Source organism: Anomalospiza imberbis, chromosome 19 (assembly GCF_031753505.1).
Source record: "Anomalospiza imberbis isolate Cuckoo-Finch-1a 21T00152 chromosome 19, ASM3175350v1, whole genome shotgun sequence".
NCBI classification, from domain to species: domain Eukaryota; kingdom Metazoa; phylum Chordata; class Aves; order Passeriformes; family Viduidae; genus Anomalospiza; species Anomalospiza imberbis.
In genome coordinates, this window is record NC_089699.1 from 7999376 (window position 1) to 8015465 (window position 16090).

The 16090-nt window shown below is 45.2% G+C and overlaps 1 protein-coding gene across 6 annotated transcripts in view; it reads right to left on the reverse strand.

Moving 5' to 3' along the window:
• Positions 1–12: 12 nt before the first annotated feature.
• Positions 13–16090, reverse strand: part of UNK (unk zinc finger) — a 43820-nt gene continuing 27742 nt past the window's right edge. For 2 of the 6 annotated variants that reach the window (XM_068209466.1, XM_068209465.1), the window contains exons 9-17: positions 14991–15038; positions 13919–14119; positions 9704–9772; positions 8859–9033; positions 7620–7721; positions 5941–6129; positions 2985–3166; positions 2219–2476; positions 13–1859 (exon numbers count right to left, since the gene is read on the reverse strand). In XM_068209466.1, coding sequence (XP_068065567.1) covers positions 1704–1859; positions 2219–2476; positions 2985–3166; positions 5941–6129; positions 7620–7721; positions 8859–9033; positions 9704–9772; positions 13919–14119; positions 14991–15038 — 1380 coding nt within the window. In that variant the 3' untranslated portion in view covers positions 13–1703. The remainder of the gene's footprint in view (positions 1860–2218; positions 2477–2984; positions 3167–5940; positions 6130–7619; positions 7722–8858; positions 9034–9703; positions 9773–13918; positions 14120–14990; positions 15039–16090) is intronic. The other 4 variants (XM_068209468.1, XM_068209469.1, XM_068209467.1 and 1 more) reach the window with 4 other exon arrangements.

The window sequence follows — 16090 nt, forward strand, 5'->3', positions numbered from 1 at the left end:
AAAAAAAAGAGAAATGTTCATGTATTTTAATAAAAGGTCTTTCCTTAAGATCAGACCAAGGCAGATGTGCTGCCCCATGGCACAGACATTCAAAGGCTATAACCAAACAACATAGCCACAATAGTCACTCAACAGTGTCTCTCCATTAAAAAAAATTTAAAAACCTGATGCTAGTTACAATAAAATACACATGGAAAAAAAGCATTTTTACCAAAAAAACCCAAAAACAAGTTAATGGGAAAACATAAAAAAGAACTACACAGAGCTGCACTTAAGAGATCATCTGGGAATGCATATTAACCCCTTCCTTGGAGAGGAAAGGTGGAATTATGGAAACAAACCTAATTATGTGTTTGTATTAAATATGAAGCTTTCTGAGAGGCTCTGGTAAAAATTCAGTTTTCCTACAACAGTGGGCTGCTGGAGGTTCCAGTGCTTTTCCAGGTCATGGAGGGGCAGCACAGGAGCATCCCTGTGCAAAGTAAAACTATTTAGTCAACTGAGTGGCCTTTTGGTTGAGATCCCAGCAGGTTACTGCAATCCACCTGATGTAAAAATCCAATGGACATGCTGGTAAGGAAAGTCACAGGAAAGCTCAGCTGCTGGGCAGGTCTGAGCTGGTGGCATTTCTCTGTCCTGCTGGACTACTTCTGTCTCCAAACATCTCCAGCACCAGGATTTCTGGAGCCAGCAATCCACAAACCACCCTTGAGCTGCTGACACAGGCAACAAAAATGTCCTCAGCCTACGTGGAATTGGTTCATGCACTTCAGCAGTGACTACGAATCAGGTCCCTGTGCCTAAAACAAAATTAATCTGGTCTGAAACAGTAAAAAGTCTCTAAACAGCCACCAGACAAAGGGGTGCCTGGAGAGAACTAACCTCTGCATCCAAATTTCCTTCATAAAGGGCTTTGGCTCACCCAAGGGCAATACTTCTAAGGCTGCTCAGACCTGGAACATGTTGGCTGCATCAGCAGTGAACATTGGTCACTGAATTTTGGGGCTTGGCTTGCTCTAGGTCCAATAGAAAAATTTTTTTCCCTCTTTTCATCTTTTCATACAAATATACAAAGAGTGTAAAAAAATTTAAAAAGTGAACTTTGCTGATTAAATGACAGACAAAGTTCCTGCACATTCAGAGATGGGCAGTGTGAGGCCCTCCAGGCAGGAGCCTGGCAGAGCTCCCATCAGGGAGGACGGCTTTAACCAAGCTGGGTCAGTGAAAGAGCAGGGGGACCGAAGGCATGAGCAAATCATTTCAAACCACCTCGATCCTCCCCGTGATCTCAACTCTTCCTCTGGAAAGCACGTGGAAGCCCCTCTTGCCCACTCTAAGTCCTTCTGGAAATAGTCAAAAATTTGTTATCACCTAAATAGAAAAGAGGAGAAACACAGACTCTTTGCAAATGGCCCTTTGATCTGTATTAAAAACAGCTCTCAAAGTTCATCAAGAGTTAGAATTAGTGGGGCACGGGTGAGGGGCAGTTTAGATACGGGATGTAAAATATTAAAAAGTGCTCTGCAACTAATTTTCTGTTTTCATGCGTGCATGTGCGTGTGTGTGCACGTCCCTACACGTGCACAGCCACGCCCATCCACACACATATATACATATATATATATACACATACATATATATGTACGGATGTATAAAGTTAAAAAGTTCTATAGGATATGATCAGAGCGAGCGTCCCCGGAAGGTCACGACTGCAGAGAGTGGGGCCTGTTGGGGTGGCAGATGGGGCACTCGCCCTCCTCAGCGCACGTCTCGCACAGCACCGCGTGTTGGCACGGTAACACCACCCGGTTCTCCTCCTGACACTTAAGGCATTTCACTGACTGCATCTGAAATACCGCCTGCAAGAGAGGGCACGGGGACAGCGTCAGCGCCACGCACGCGGCCAGGGGCCCGGGGGAGGGCAGGGAGGGCTTGCAGCTGTCTACCCTGCTCATCCCCTGGAGCAAAAGGAAAGCAGCACAGTGTGATGATGCCTTTCAGGACCGGTAGGATCAACAGAGCAGCTCTGATTGATTTACGCTCTGTACTTCAGGCACAAGGAAGATGGAGTTATCTTCCTGTGAGCCAGCTAGAGCCCACTTTGATTACATCTACCTGGAAGTGCTCTGACAGGCTTCTGACTTCAGAAAAGGGAAAAAGCTGTGACCTGTAGGAGCAGAGAGGGCAGAGCCCTGCCCTGCCAGGCCCTGGCACTCACCTTGTCCACTTTCTCCAGGTTTGCCCGCAGCTGTTTCTGCAGGGTGTAGAGCGACGAGAGCGAGAGCGTCTCCAGGTCAGAGAAGGAGCGCAGGAACTGCGGGTCCTGCCCAGTGTGGATCCTCTCCAGCTCCTCCTGCAGTTTCTTCACTTGCAGCTCCAAGGCTTCCCTCTGCTCCCGGGCCAGTTCACATTCCATGTTAGCTGTGTTGGCGCGATCATTTGCTTCCTCTGCCTCCTTTTTCCAAGCATCACAAGCCTGCAAGTCCCAACAAAGAGGGTCAAAGAAGCGGTCTGAAAACTTGGTCTGTCTCCAAAGAGAAACCCAGGCAAAACTATCAATTTCCATACCCTCCTCACACCAGTTCTGACCAACCTGGCCTGTTCCCAAATTCTGAAACACGTTTGGAGCCTTACTTCAAGGCACTGCTTGTTCCACATACCCCATCTGCTTGGGCTGTGGTTCTACTCATCTGGCTCACAGTGTTCAGGGGATGAACTCTGCATACTGATAAATTATCGTGGATCAAAGGTCTGAGAGACTGTCAAACACTTCAGGGCATCTGTTGTGACATCTGGCCTTGCAATTCCAGCACCTGAACACGCCAGGCCAAGTGATTTGGTGATTTCCAAGGGAGAGGGAAGAACGCTGAGCACCTGTAAAACCTACAGCTCTGTCCATCACCTCCATGGCCAGAAAGAGCCTGTTGAAAGGCTGACACCCTCTACTCCTTTACACTCCCTAATCCCAGGATTTGCCCAAGTACCTGCTTGGCTTGTTTCCAAGACTCTTCCCACTGCTTTATTGTGCCGTTGGCCTCATCCAGTTCTTGTCGTAGCCGTGCCATCTCCGCAGCACCTGGACCTGACAGAAATGCAGGTGAGGTACTGGGCGAAAAACTCCCCGAAGCAAAGTGCTCCCATATGCTGCTGTTCATCCCATTTAAACCTGTTTCACAGGGAAATAGAGAGGGTTATGTCACAGGTGCTGGCAATTTCCCCATTTCCTCCCTAACCCTGTGAAATCCAGGATTCAAAAATGTGCAAATAGGATAAAAGGTTCATCTTAAAAATCAGTTTCATCCCCCTGCGCCCGGAGTCCATCACAGAGGGACTTTATAGGGAAATTTCACACACTCATCTTTAGTGAGGCAGGGAGGAACCATGACACTGAGTGGAAGCAACTCTTGAATCAGGCTCTTTTTAGAAGCATCACTTTTACAGCAGAGCTGACTGTCAGCTGGAATGCCCCTTCTTTCAGGGGAACCCCTGACCTGCTTCTGCCTCCCAATTTTCAGTGCAGCACAGCCACCAGAGTTGGTTCACAGAGCCCAGGTGGTGCTTCCTCCCACCCTACACCCTAAGAAACTTCTGCTTTTGTCTCCTCAGCGCGGGACTTAGAAAAGGAATCTCACTTCCAAACAGTGACACAAAAAAGCTCCAAGTCATTACTGTTTCCATACACAAGGAACAGAACTGGAAAATCCTGTTTATAACACGTAGAGACAATAGTATCTGTATCTGCTTCGTCCTCTGCAGAGTTCTAGCACTGAGCCAGTGAGCAGCATCAAAGAAAACTAATTAGCCATTTCCCTATTTTAGCTTGTTCAAATAAACTGCCTTTTCAGGGAGAAATTCAAGGCTTAGGAGACAAAGGAGTAGAATATCAGTTGTAGACAAAACTGGCTATTTTTCTAGAGTCCAATGCTCATACTCTTTCAATAACTTTCACTTAAAATAGGTACCCACACTTTGCATTCAGGGGAATACTAGTAGGAAAAGGTGATATTGAGACAGAGTGTGGACTCGGACCCACACAGTTTGCTCCAGTTTGATGTGGGAGTAATTTTCATGCAGTGGTGCTCACCAATGGCTGGGAATATTCCTAAATCGAGCTGCAATTGATAATTGTGATCTCACAGCAGCTAACCTGTGCCTGCAAGTGAACCCTGGAATCAAGAGCCTCTCACTGAGGTCCATCCCAGCACCACTGACTTCCCAGCCAAGACACAAATAGCGACAAAATTGTCTTCACCAAGGGCTTAGGCACATGAACTCATTCAGCAAAGCAGCAAGGGATCTTTGCTGGCTCAGGCCACTTACCACAGATCCATTTCAGCTGCTCTGAAGGGTGCTCAGTTGAAAGCAAGAAGTTTTAATGGAATCCCAACTCACATTTTATTTTTTAAACCTCAGTTTTCTTGAATGGGAATCCAGCATTAAGCAGGATGCTGGCAAGCCACAAATTCTGCCACAGTGCTGACCAGGCTGATCTTGTAATTTGTTTTAACTCCTTCTTTCCATCTGCTGTTCTCATTTCACATTGGAAGTATCAAGCCCCTTTGGGCAGGAAAGCCTTCTCTGCACATTTTGCACCTAGCACAGTGGAAACCAGCCCAGAACTAGGTATTTTTAACTCAATTTCAATACAAATAAGTGATAATTACACACTTGACATGTTATGTGCATTCACTAAGTTAAATGGAACAGATGATTGCCAACTGCTGAGATACTATTTAAATATCTTCTCAAAATCCCAGCAAAGGATTTGTTATGTTTATGGAAAAATATATTTTATAAATAAATTATTTAAATGCATTTGTGAATTTCCTGCAATTTTTGGCTTTTTATTTGTATAAATACACAGTCAAGATAAACATAACTCATTTCTTCTGAAACAGCAATTTTTCCTTTCCTTACAAAAACTGGGACAAGCAGCCAGCCTCAACCTAATTAAGAGCAGAGATGGCCTCTGATGTCTTTTATTACAGTAATTGTAAAAGCTGTTAAAGCCAAACAAGCAGCAATGGCAAGCATGGAAGCATGGGCTTGGGCTGTGCAAACAAGGGATGCAGTTACACAGATAAGTGCATGCAGAAAGAGCTTACACAAGCATGTAATCATTTTATTAGGTTAAGCTGAATAGTAAAGATTAAAGTGTATCTCAGATTTTAAGAGGCATTTATGTCTAGCATCAATAGAGAGAATTAATATCTACTGTTACAAACAGAAATGAGCAGAACTGGTGTCCCTGTAGCCTGGAGGCCAAACAGTTTTATTTCTCAAGGTAATCCCGTGTCTTGATAATAAAACAGATTTGTCTGCTAAATTCCCTGTTCTTCCTGATACAGCTGAAGCTCCAAAGTAATTTCTCTTTCTTCAGTCCCTCATGCAGGAGAAAGACCCTCGAGGAGGGGAAGGAGCAAAGGGGAAAAAACTGAAACACTGACTTGTTGGAAAGTCCCCACTGCAGAACTGGTGCAGAGTGTCAAACAGAAGAAAAAGTGCCAGTGGCCCAGGCCACTGAGCTCCCAGAAGCCAATCTGGCCCACAAGCAGTCCCAAGGACAAACTGCAATCTAAACTACACTAAGGTGAGGACCCAGCTCTGAGTTTTACATGAAATCTCAGCAAAGCACTGCTCTGCTGGTGCTGGAAAAGACAGAGCTCTTTTCCCTGAAAGGCATCATCAGAGCAAGGCAATTAACCTATGTGCCCCTTTTTCCCAGCCCAGAAACAAGGGAAGTAGAGGGAATTGCTCCCTTGTTCATGAGGTATTAGCTGACTTTTGGTGAAACAGCTTTTAGTCCCGTTGCTGTTCTCATGGGAAGAAGAGATACATGGCAGCAGTGAAATAACACGTTGAAATTAAAGCCAACTGAAAAGAAAATACTTACATGGCACAGACAGGCATGTACATGGGATACACACACTGTGCATTTACCTAATGATCCATGAGAAGCTGATGTCCCCAGGAACGTGTTTTCTGACTGGCTTAAGTGTCCCTGGGGCTGATGGAGGAAATGCGATGAGAGGCTGACCGGTGGAGAAGGAGAGGCAGAGTGAAAGGAGGCAGAGCTTCCAAGGGACCCGGGGATATTTACAGGAGCAGAACTTTGCAGCAAACTCCCACCTGGACAAAGAACACACAGAGAGGATGGCTATGTATGACCATGAGGTGTGGGCACAGGCAGGAGTTCAGAGCAGGAGGTGTCAGGTTCCCTTTCTCCTCCCTGAGCCCCTCGGGATTCCCTCCACTTCTCCTGAGGTTTCATTCCCCTCTCAGCCTTTAAGAGGAGCACTGAAGCTGCCATCCCATGACCCACATAGGTTAAGACCCTCCACAATTCAATGGATTACTCTTTCAGTGGCCAAGGAACAAAAGGTTTTCTGAGCAGAGCTCGGCCCCTGTCAGTCTAGAGAAGATGAATTTGGTATCTGGCGAAATACTTTGTCACGAAAAATTCACTTCTAAAACATGTGCCTCTGCCTGTATACATCCAAACAACCCGTAGTGAGAAGACCACCATGATCTCAATCACTAAAAACCAGTGACTAGCTGTAATTACACATACCTGAGTGAATCTAGCAGTAATAAAAAACCCCAAATAAACAAAAGCCTAACCACAAAAGACATCAGCTTCCCTTACACCAGAGGTTCTGCCTGCCACTCATAGATTTAGGGAGATCTCAGCCCTGCTCTGTCCTCTTCTGTGTCCCTCCTCAGAAGGTCACCAGGTGACACCCAGGCCTGATGTGAGGAGAGGGAGAAGGGGAGGATCCCTAAGGCACTGCAGGTGGGGAGCAGCAGCAGCAGGGCTGGCCACAGACAGGGACAGTAAACCTCCAACAGGCTCTAATCTTTGGCAGGGAAGTGGAAGTGATATTCTTTCCACAGGTCCTTTCCTACCTCAATACAGCTCCAGGCAGTGCAGTTCCCTTGGAAACCTTCAGACAAGCAGTTAGCTCCTGCTCAAACAGCTGCTTTACACAGCAAGGCTAGCCAGAAACTACAACCACTTCCAAAAAAGGTACGAGACATTCCTGTTTTCCCTGGACACCCATCAGGGACAGGCAGAAGAGGCCTTAGCCTTCCTCCATGTATCAAAATGAGACAGACATTACAGGAACCAAATCAGCAGACCATGATGACACTCTGACAGATGGATGGCATTACCAGGTCAGTGAGTTTCCTGTTACAGCTAGGGAGAGTTTGCTGCTTAAGATGCAAATTGTTATAATTTGGCCTGATTTGAAATGCATCAGATGCCTTCTGGAGTCCACTTACACATTCAAAAAAAAAAAAAAAAAAAAAAGAAAAGAAAGAAAAAGAAAGAAAAAAAGGAGAAAAAAAAAAAAGGAAAAAAAATCAGGCAAGTCCCATTCAGTCTCAAGAAACATCTCCAAGACAGCTGGGCCCAATGGCAACAGCTCAGCTCTGCTAGTCAGTAAGGGCAAGCTCACTTCAAAGATGCTCAGGGGTTGCCAGAGTTTGTTGTAATTGCTGTTTTAACCAATGTAATTGTGGGACTGGTTTGAGAGCTTGGTTGGGCTGGCTCCACTGAGGTGACTGGGCAACACTGCTTGGCAGAAGATAAAGAAAGCTCTGTTGCTTTCATGTACCTATCATGATGCCACTCGTGTGGGGCACTGTGCTGCTGTCAAATGTCTTCTCCAGGGCAGCCACTCCGAATTCATTCAGGTCCAGGTCATCCAAGGCAGACTCTGCCAGACACAGAGGTACCAATTATGTTATAAAGGACCAACAACTTCAAGAGATAGGGTGGCCCAAAGAGCCTACATGCAGAGGAGCCTGTGCTCGCTACCTCTCAGGGCCCTACTCTCCATCCTGCTCTCAGATGGTTTGGCAGAAGTGTCATGGGCAGCTTTTCAGTTCAGGTTCTTTAACCTGACCTGCTTCTTTTTGTCTTAAAGTATTCCCAAATGGTACATGAAAACAAAAATCTGATTAATTAACAGCAGATCCCATAAGTCTTCCCCAAACTGCTCTTTTAAGTCTGTCCCTTGTGTACAGGAACACTGGCTTATGGCATGTCTGGGGCTGGTTTGTGCTTTGTCCCTGCTTTCCCGAAAAGCCACTTGGAAAAGAAATACCAGGAGAAGGGAACACTTGAAAAACACCTCTGAGGTTCTCATATTGGGTAAAATAAAGCTTATTAATGCCTGAAACTGTTATATCTATTGAAACATGCCTCATCACTAATGATGATCAATATAATTCCATCCCACACATGCCCACTCATTTCTATTATTATTTTTAACAAATTAGTGAGATCACCTCAGAAACATTACATTTAATTAAAAAAAGGAAAAAAAAAAGAAAAAAAAAGGAAGAAGAAAAACAGGTGACCAAAAAGCCTGTGCCTATCTAAGAGTGACTCCACTCTCTGGACTCTCCTGTTTCCCTTTCTCTTACAGCCTCTGTCCTACACTCTACAAAGGGCAAAGTCCTTACAATCTACCCGGTGGTAGCTCTGGCTATAAAATTGTCATTTAGAGCTGAGGGGTTGTAACTGTGGAAAACGCCCCTGTGATTTCCTGCCTAGTCCAAGACCTCTTTGTCACTTTGACAAAGCTAAAACTAAGGCCCTTTTCCACCATGGACATTCTGAGGGAGCGGCTCAGAAGCCTTCAGTTGGTCCCGTGGGTGAATTTCATCCAAAATGACCTGCAGGAAACATCAGATGTGTCACAGTCACAGAACAAGCTTCAGGAATCTGCCAGCACTGACAGACACGGAAAACCGGAGGTCACTGGAACACCCACGTTATTCCAAGTCTCACACCTGGAGATGCATGGCTGAGGAAGCCCTATTTTCAGAAGTGAAAAAGGCAAAGTTACCTATGACAGACTCAACGGTGTCACTGGTTGGATAGAAGGGAAGGGCATTGGCATTCATGCCTGGAATGCTGCTGGTGCCGGCGGGGCTCGGGGGGGTTGCAGCCAGACTGGAGGTGATACTAGAGGAGATGCTGGATGTCAGTGGGCTCCCCACTGGGAGAATGCCCAGGATGTCCTGAAATAAGAGAGTGGAAAGCGAAAGAGGTAGGAAATAAAACAACTTTATAGAAAAACCCCTTCAGAAACATGCAGGAAGGAGCCAAATGCCAGCAGCAAACCTGGTTCCTGCCTGCTTCCAACCTGACAGATGGCTACTGCTACCACTGGGCTGGGGGTGGGGAGAGATTAACAGCTTTTCTTTAATTTCTGTTGACTGTTCTCTAGTCTATGTTCCCCCCCACAGTATTCTAAACATCTTTCAGGCTGCCCCAGAATTAACTCCTGTGACCCACAGGTTGCATGCAATCACAGCCATGGGCCACACAATCACTCACTCAGACTTAGTTCAGCACACGACTTAGAACCTGATATTAAATTCCCTTTGCCAAATCCTTGAACTCAGATGACTCCAGAGATCCGTTCCAGCTCAATTTTCTGTAATTTGAAGACTCTCTCCTGCACAGTCCAGCCCTATGAATCTACCCTGAATTCACTCAGGTCTAACTACTCACTAATAACACCTCCAGCAAATCACCCCCATCTTCATAAAGTAATCCCTCCAGCTGAGCATCCCTAATGGTGTCTGGACTGTTAGTTACTCCCTGCAGAGCTGTCTGGACCCACAGATTTCTCTGTGGTGCTGGAAGCCCTGAGCTGGGTTCAGAGCCCTGCCAGCAGTTCCGTACCTGTTTGGGCTGTAACAAAGGTTGCTCCTGGCTCCTGTGTTCCAGGGAGTGGGACTTCATCTTTGCTTGCTGCAGTAAAGAAACAAAACAAAAGATAAGCAGAGGGATTATTTAGCAAAATTAAAAATGGCTGGCTGCTGGCTTTGGAGAGGCCATGGGAAACACAGTTCTCCTCTCCTGGGCTGCTCAAGGCACTGGAGAATTTGGGGAGAGGAAAAGCACAGCCAACTGAAAACATTCCAAGAAATTTGCTTTCTGTATAGCAAGACATCACTCCTAGAGTTATTTGTCACAGTGACACTTGCCTTTAATGCTGCAGTAAGACCCCTGCTAGCACAAAGCACATCCTAAGAACCAAGATCAAAACCAAGTTATTTTGCCTTGCTGTAACTAACTCATTAGCCCTACTGCATCTAACAGCCAGAAAGGGCCAGAAATGGTGGGGAGCACACTGCATTGTTAAATTATGCAAATATTTTTCAGTTTGGTGATAATAAGAGTATGTAGATTATGTTTTTCCTCAAACTTTTCCAGCTCCCAGCTAGGATTGCGAAGTAAAACACAGTGATAACTAACCAATTTTCAAAGCAACATCACCAAACTAACTTTACAAAAAATCCTCCCCTCATCCATTAACGTAAGAGCTCAAAGGTAGAAAATATAAGTGAGGCCAAGGCTGTCTGCAATTGCAAAATTGCATGAATGCCAATACACATTTCAAATCCTACTATTCAGGCTAAAAATTCAGCTTAAGGTCCTTCCTGCATTATATCTTTAATGAATATCAGCTCTCTTGCCTTGCAACATCAGTCACTTCTGCTGGGATTCAGCTGGGAAGTGGCCTCAGGAGCCTGTCAGTCTGTCTGCAGGCCTTGCTCCCTTCCTCCCATGCTGTGACATGGCACAGGGAGGTCAATCCCACCCTCTGGGCACAGAGAGGCAGCAAAAAAGTGCTGGGAGTCAACCTTGCTTGTTTACTCACTCCCCAACCCCACAGTGTGAACCACAGACACATTCCAGCCGCAAAGCAAGCACGACTTTTATCCCAAATCCAGGCAGCCACCATCTCTGCAGGAAACTGAGGCACGATGTGCAACAGCAGCACATGAGGCACCACCCTGAGCTGAAGTGATACCCCTTGACTTCTTGGCTGAACAGTCTCATGACAAAGATAAATGAGTGCTGGAGAGGGGTGCCGTAACCAGACAGGCAGAAGAGCAGCGCAGAATTCCTCCCTTGGTTTTACTTCATTAAATCATTTTCTCTGCTCAGCTCTATGCCCGTGGGCAGACAGAGAGGTCAAAGCCTGGCAGACAGGCAGCTGGGAGATGGACACAAAGATCCTTCTGCAGTGTTCACTGCTCTCTCACACTTCCCTGGGCATATTCATGACGCAGGAGCCCATGACGGGCTGGCTCTCCTCTGTGAGTGAGAGCTGGGCTCTGTGCGTGTCGGATAAGGCTGCTGCATTACCCAGCACAGCCCTGCCCTGTCTGACACTCAGCTGAACACAGAATGTGCTATCTCAGCCCTCAGCAGCTGAGGGGAGGGCACACACGCAGCCATGCCCCCACTGAGAGGCTTCCTGCCAGCATGGGGAGCTGCCTCTGCTGCACTTAAGCCTTACTGGAAGGGCTTTTTTGTCTTTAAGGAGGAGAAAAGTGAACATATTTCCAAGTCAGCCCCAATTCCCAATGCCTGGAATTCACACGACACAAGGGAAAAATAGAGCAAGCAAAATGTCACCACTAAGCCAGTCTCCTTCAGCTCTGAATAACATTAGAAAGGGCACACATTGAGACAAACACTCAAAGGACAGGCTGAAATTCTCCAGCTCACTCTGCTGCAGTCAGGGAAGAGAACAAGGGACATAAATTATGAGTAAAACTAAATGTTTTCTGACCAGCATGGAACAAACCTACTGTGCTGTGTGTCAAGACTTGGGAACACCTCCTGGTCGTGGCATTCAAGTCTTTCCAGTGCAGCCAGCATTTTTCCAGATTGCTAAATCTTTTGGGACTTGGGAAAAGTATTTTTAGCTTTAACTGCTGGCTCAGCCTTACCATAAACTATGTGGAATCCATTAAGACTGAAAGGTGTGTTTTTCATTCTAATAAGTGAGAAACTATTTGTACCAATTCTACAGGGGAAAAATGACAAGGCCGTTGCAGAAGTGAGCCAGAGTGTCTCCTCTGACGTTTTCACACAGGAGCTGACAAAGTTAAATGCCTCATTATTGATCTAATTTACAGGGTATTTGAGAATCTCTGGTGCCCACTGCAGCCAAAGGGAATTACAGTAGAATTTTAAAAGTAAGTAATTATAGTTTAAAGTAAAATTAAGTCAGGACACTTATGAGACACCTAATCTTGTCTGTAGAAGCCTAGCATAAGGCAACTGTGATTACTTCTGTCTATACCTTAATAGCTATTTATTCCTATTTAACACAGGTTTTGCTTAATTAAAGCCACATAATTGAGCAGTTAGGTGAATACAGTAACTTTGTAGCACAGATCTGACTTCAGACACAAATGCTCATCATCTGGTCCTCCTTTTAGAAGTCCTATTCATGCTCTATCCCCTTTCTCCTTGGCTTAGGCTTGCTGCCCATTTTCTCCAAAGCAGGGCCTCCTTGGCACCCTGCCTCTGCTGGCAGCAGACAGGGGTTCTCTCAGTCCTTCAGCTCTGGGTTCACTCCTCCTTTGCAGCAGAGGCCACAGAGAATGAGGACAAGTTTTTCCTTTTGTTTCTAAACAACTGTTACAAGCTGCTGTGCCTGCAAGAAGTGCCAAGATCACAGCATGCTCTGCTCTTTACCCCCAAAGACGTGTTGCATCAATGTGCAGTTTCCAAAGGCACATCCCCCTTAGGCCAGACAAAGGGAGCATTGATAAGAGAGCACACATGCATATAGCTTAATCGGGATTTGTCACTGCATCATTTTAATTAGACTAAACAGTGCTCAAGACTGGCCCTACTGCAAAGCTTGGCCATATTTTCCCAAAGCCATAAAAATAAATAAAACCCATGGAGTCTGCTTCTAAATTCAACTATTTTATGCAAGACCTTGTCTGGAAAGGATATTTCCACAGTTTTCTCACAGCAGTACAGGCTCATTAAGACTGACTTCTTTAATGTCACAGACCAAAGTGAAAACACAGTCAGGCTGAAAGCAGCACTTCTTGTCCCCTCTGTTCTCAGGCAACACAGACCTGGTATTCTTACTCCTTTTTATACTCTTGTCCAAAAGAACTTTTAGGAGATATTTTTGCAGGCACCTCCTCATAGAAGTAGCTATTCCCCTCCCCCTAAATCAAGATAAAATTACCAACCCAGTGAGAAATAAAAACTGAAATAAAAGCCCAAGCTCTGGGTTGGGCTCAGGTTGGAAGGGGTGGTGCAGAGAAACTATTAATTGTAATAACAAGAAAGGGAATTCACAGCAAGAAACTGACTGTGGAAAAGCTCATGTGTGGCAAAAGAGATGGAAGAGATTGTTCCAGGCCTAGGGAGCAGCATGAATAAGGCATAATACCGGGAACAAGACCGAGGAAGCAGCAAGGCAAGACTGGGATATCCAAAAGGGTTAAGAGGGAATGTCACTTAGGAGATGTGGGCTGGGTAATATTCACAGGGTTCTTCAAATAAGAATGAGGAATTCTAATTTAATACAGAAGCCACAGGAGAGAGTCAAGGATCAGAATGATACAGCCACAGAAACAAGAGACAACTAACATGACATCTTTAATACACCAGAGGAATGGTGAACAGAGGACAAACCAAGTCATGGAGACCAAGGTAAGAGTCTGGAGTGGAAAGACAGAAGGAAGGATGAGTTTCCATGAGACAATACAGCAAAAGACACAGCAACTCCTGGCAAGGACCTAAACATGAAAAAAGAAAGAGCAAAAAGTGATGTGGGAAGCTACCCAGGGTCAACACAAGACAGAAGTTGAGAGGGGTTAGGAAAACAAGCAGCAGCTCCACTTCTGCAAACTGGGTGTGTGATGGCAGCAAGGGAGACAAGACCAGATGTGAGATGAAAGAGGCTGGAAGGGAGACTGAAAGCAAGAGCAGAGATCCAGAAACTGCTCATATGAGAACAGTGCTTTCCACTTTTGTTCCATCAGAAACAAAACCCCATTCAAGCTAGACTGGGCAATTTCTTATTCTTTCTCATCCCCCCAACTCTTCCAGCCAATATTCCCCACTAACCTGGCATTTGAAACTCTTCAAATACTCGGCCCCAACCTGATCTTCTCGCTCAAACCCCGGTGCTTTCTTGTAGCTGCCAGCTGCTGTGACTGAGTCTGGAGGAAAACCAATGGTCTCCAAGCTGTGGGGCTTCCCAATGGCACCAGGAGGAGACCCACATATATTAGATGGGCTTCCAAGACTGCTGTTCCTACAAAGAATCTAACAGAGGGAACAAGTGTCAGGAAAGTAGAGCCAGACAGCAGGAACTGCTCAAAGAGAGGCATCCATGGAAGTGCTCAATCACGTCACTGTTTGTAGACCGATTACACTGACAGCCAACACAACCATACAAGCTTCCAGTAAACTCTCAGTAAAAAAACAGGAAAAAGCTCCACTGAATTTACACGGTCCCACAATTATGGTTTTATTGTTGTTACTATGGAGTGCAGTCTTGGAAAATCTAACCTACAACTCTAGTGACACTTATTCTTTCTGAGGGCTCAGAGGTGGCTGATCAGGTTCCCAACATGACCACAACACTCTTCCCTTTCCTTAGGCTACAGTGGCTCCTGTCTGACTCTGGGAAGTGGTGTGGAACCTGGAAAGGTGCTGTGGCAGTCACAACAATCAGGCATATCTGAGCTATATGTAATATGCTATTTCTTTTGCTTTCCGGTTGGAAATCTCCAAGATTTAATGCAGACACAAGTCAGGTATCCACAGCTGCATTAAATAAAAACCCAATGATTTCCAACACTTCCATTCTTTGGACTAATACCAGGGATCACAATCACATGCAACAAGGCCAGTTTTGCACTGTAGATGAAGCCACAGACAGCAGCAAAGGAAGTTGAGTTTTAGAGAATGTGTCCACCTGGATGAACACAAATATCCCATTTCTCTGGGACAAGAAATTATTTGCCTCCACTGGCAAGCACGACTGTGCTTCAGACATCACAGATTCAAATGTGGCACAGTCTGGGCTGGCATTAGAAAAAAAAAAAGGAGCAGCCTACAATGTTTTTATTTTATTTTTATACAGACATTCTGCTGTCCACGCTTCCCTACAGTCACAAAGATAACTACTCACTGTGGTGGAGGTGGGGCTAGTTGGCAGAGTTCCTGATTTATTCCACACCTACAGTACAAATACAAAACAGAACAGGCCACGTGAGGCTGGCTGCTACAGGGACCTTTTTCTCTGATTAATTAATCATGTAAAATGATCACCAGCAAAGCCATATTTGTTTGCAAGCTACATGCAGATGCCCTGTGGAGTGATGAAGTCATAGACAGACATGTGCTGCCATTTGGCACATATCCAAGGATTAGGAAAGACTGTTTAAAAGACTAAGAGCTTGAGATAGACAAGACCTAAACAGCCTAAAAGTAGGAGATATCTTCAACTGCCCTGCAGTTTTCAGAGAATTTAAATGATACCTTCATAAGATGGAGGAGTTTTGGTTTTTACTGCTTTCCAGTGTTATTTAGTAAGAGACAATATTATGCCCCTTTTCAAGATCTGTTTGGAATTCTACCTGCAATCCAATTCAGGACAGCTATGAACTGCTAGGTTGGCTCAAACACAGCTGCTCTCTTCAAAGAGAGGGAATAAAATAAAGCAGAGGTCCTAGATGAGTTCACCTCAGTCTGTTCTGTTTCAAATGAGTTAAATTCCTGTCTTGTACCTTCTCAAAATCTCAGCCAACCATTTGAAAAGGTTACACACCTTATCAAGTGCAGTAAAACCGGAAAGAAAAAAAAAAGAAAAAGCTAAGTAAAAATGTGGTCTAGCATTCCACGGGTTTCTAATCTGACTCTGACTATCTGTTCAGCATTTAGACATCTTCTTTCTTGTATGGACAACTAACCACCAACAATCTGGGGGCATTACTGAAACATATCCCAGAATTTAGCTATCTCCAGAAGTACAAGAGGGAGGGAACTAAGGATATCCTATAATGCAACACACAATATGCACAGGCTAAGGCTCTGAGATTACATATGTAAACAAACTCAATTGTAGTTATGTACTTTAGAGGCTGTTGGCTCACAGCCTTTAATTATAGGTCTTGGAAGCTAAGCCCAATATGTACCTCCAAACAGGAAGGAGCTGGACTGCATGTGCGGATGTATTCCACTTTCCTGAAAGTACATCAACAAACCCTGCTCAGAAAGGAAGGCCTGGAA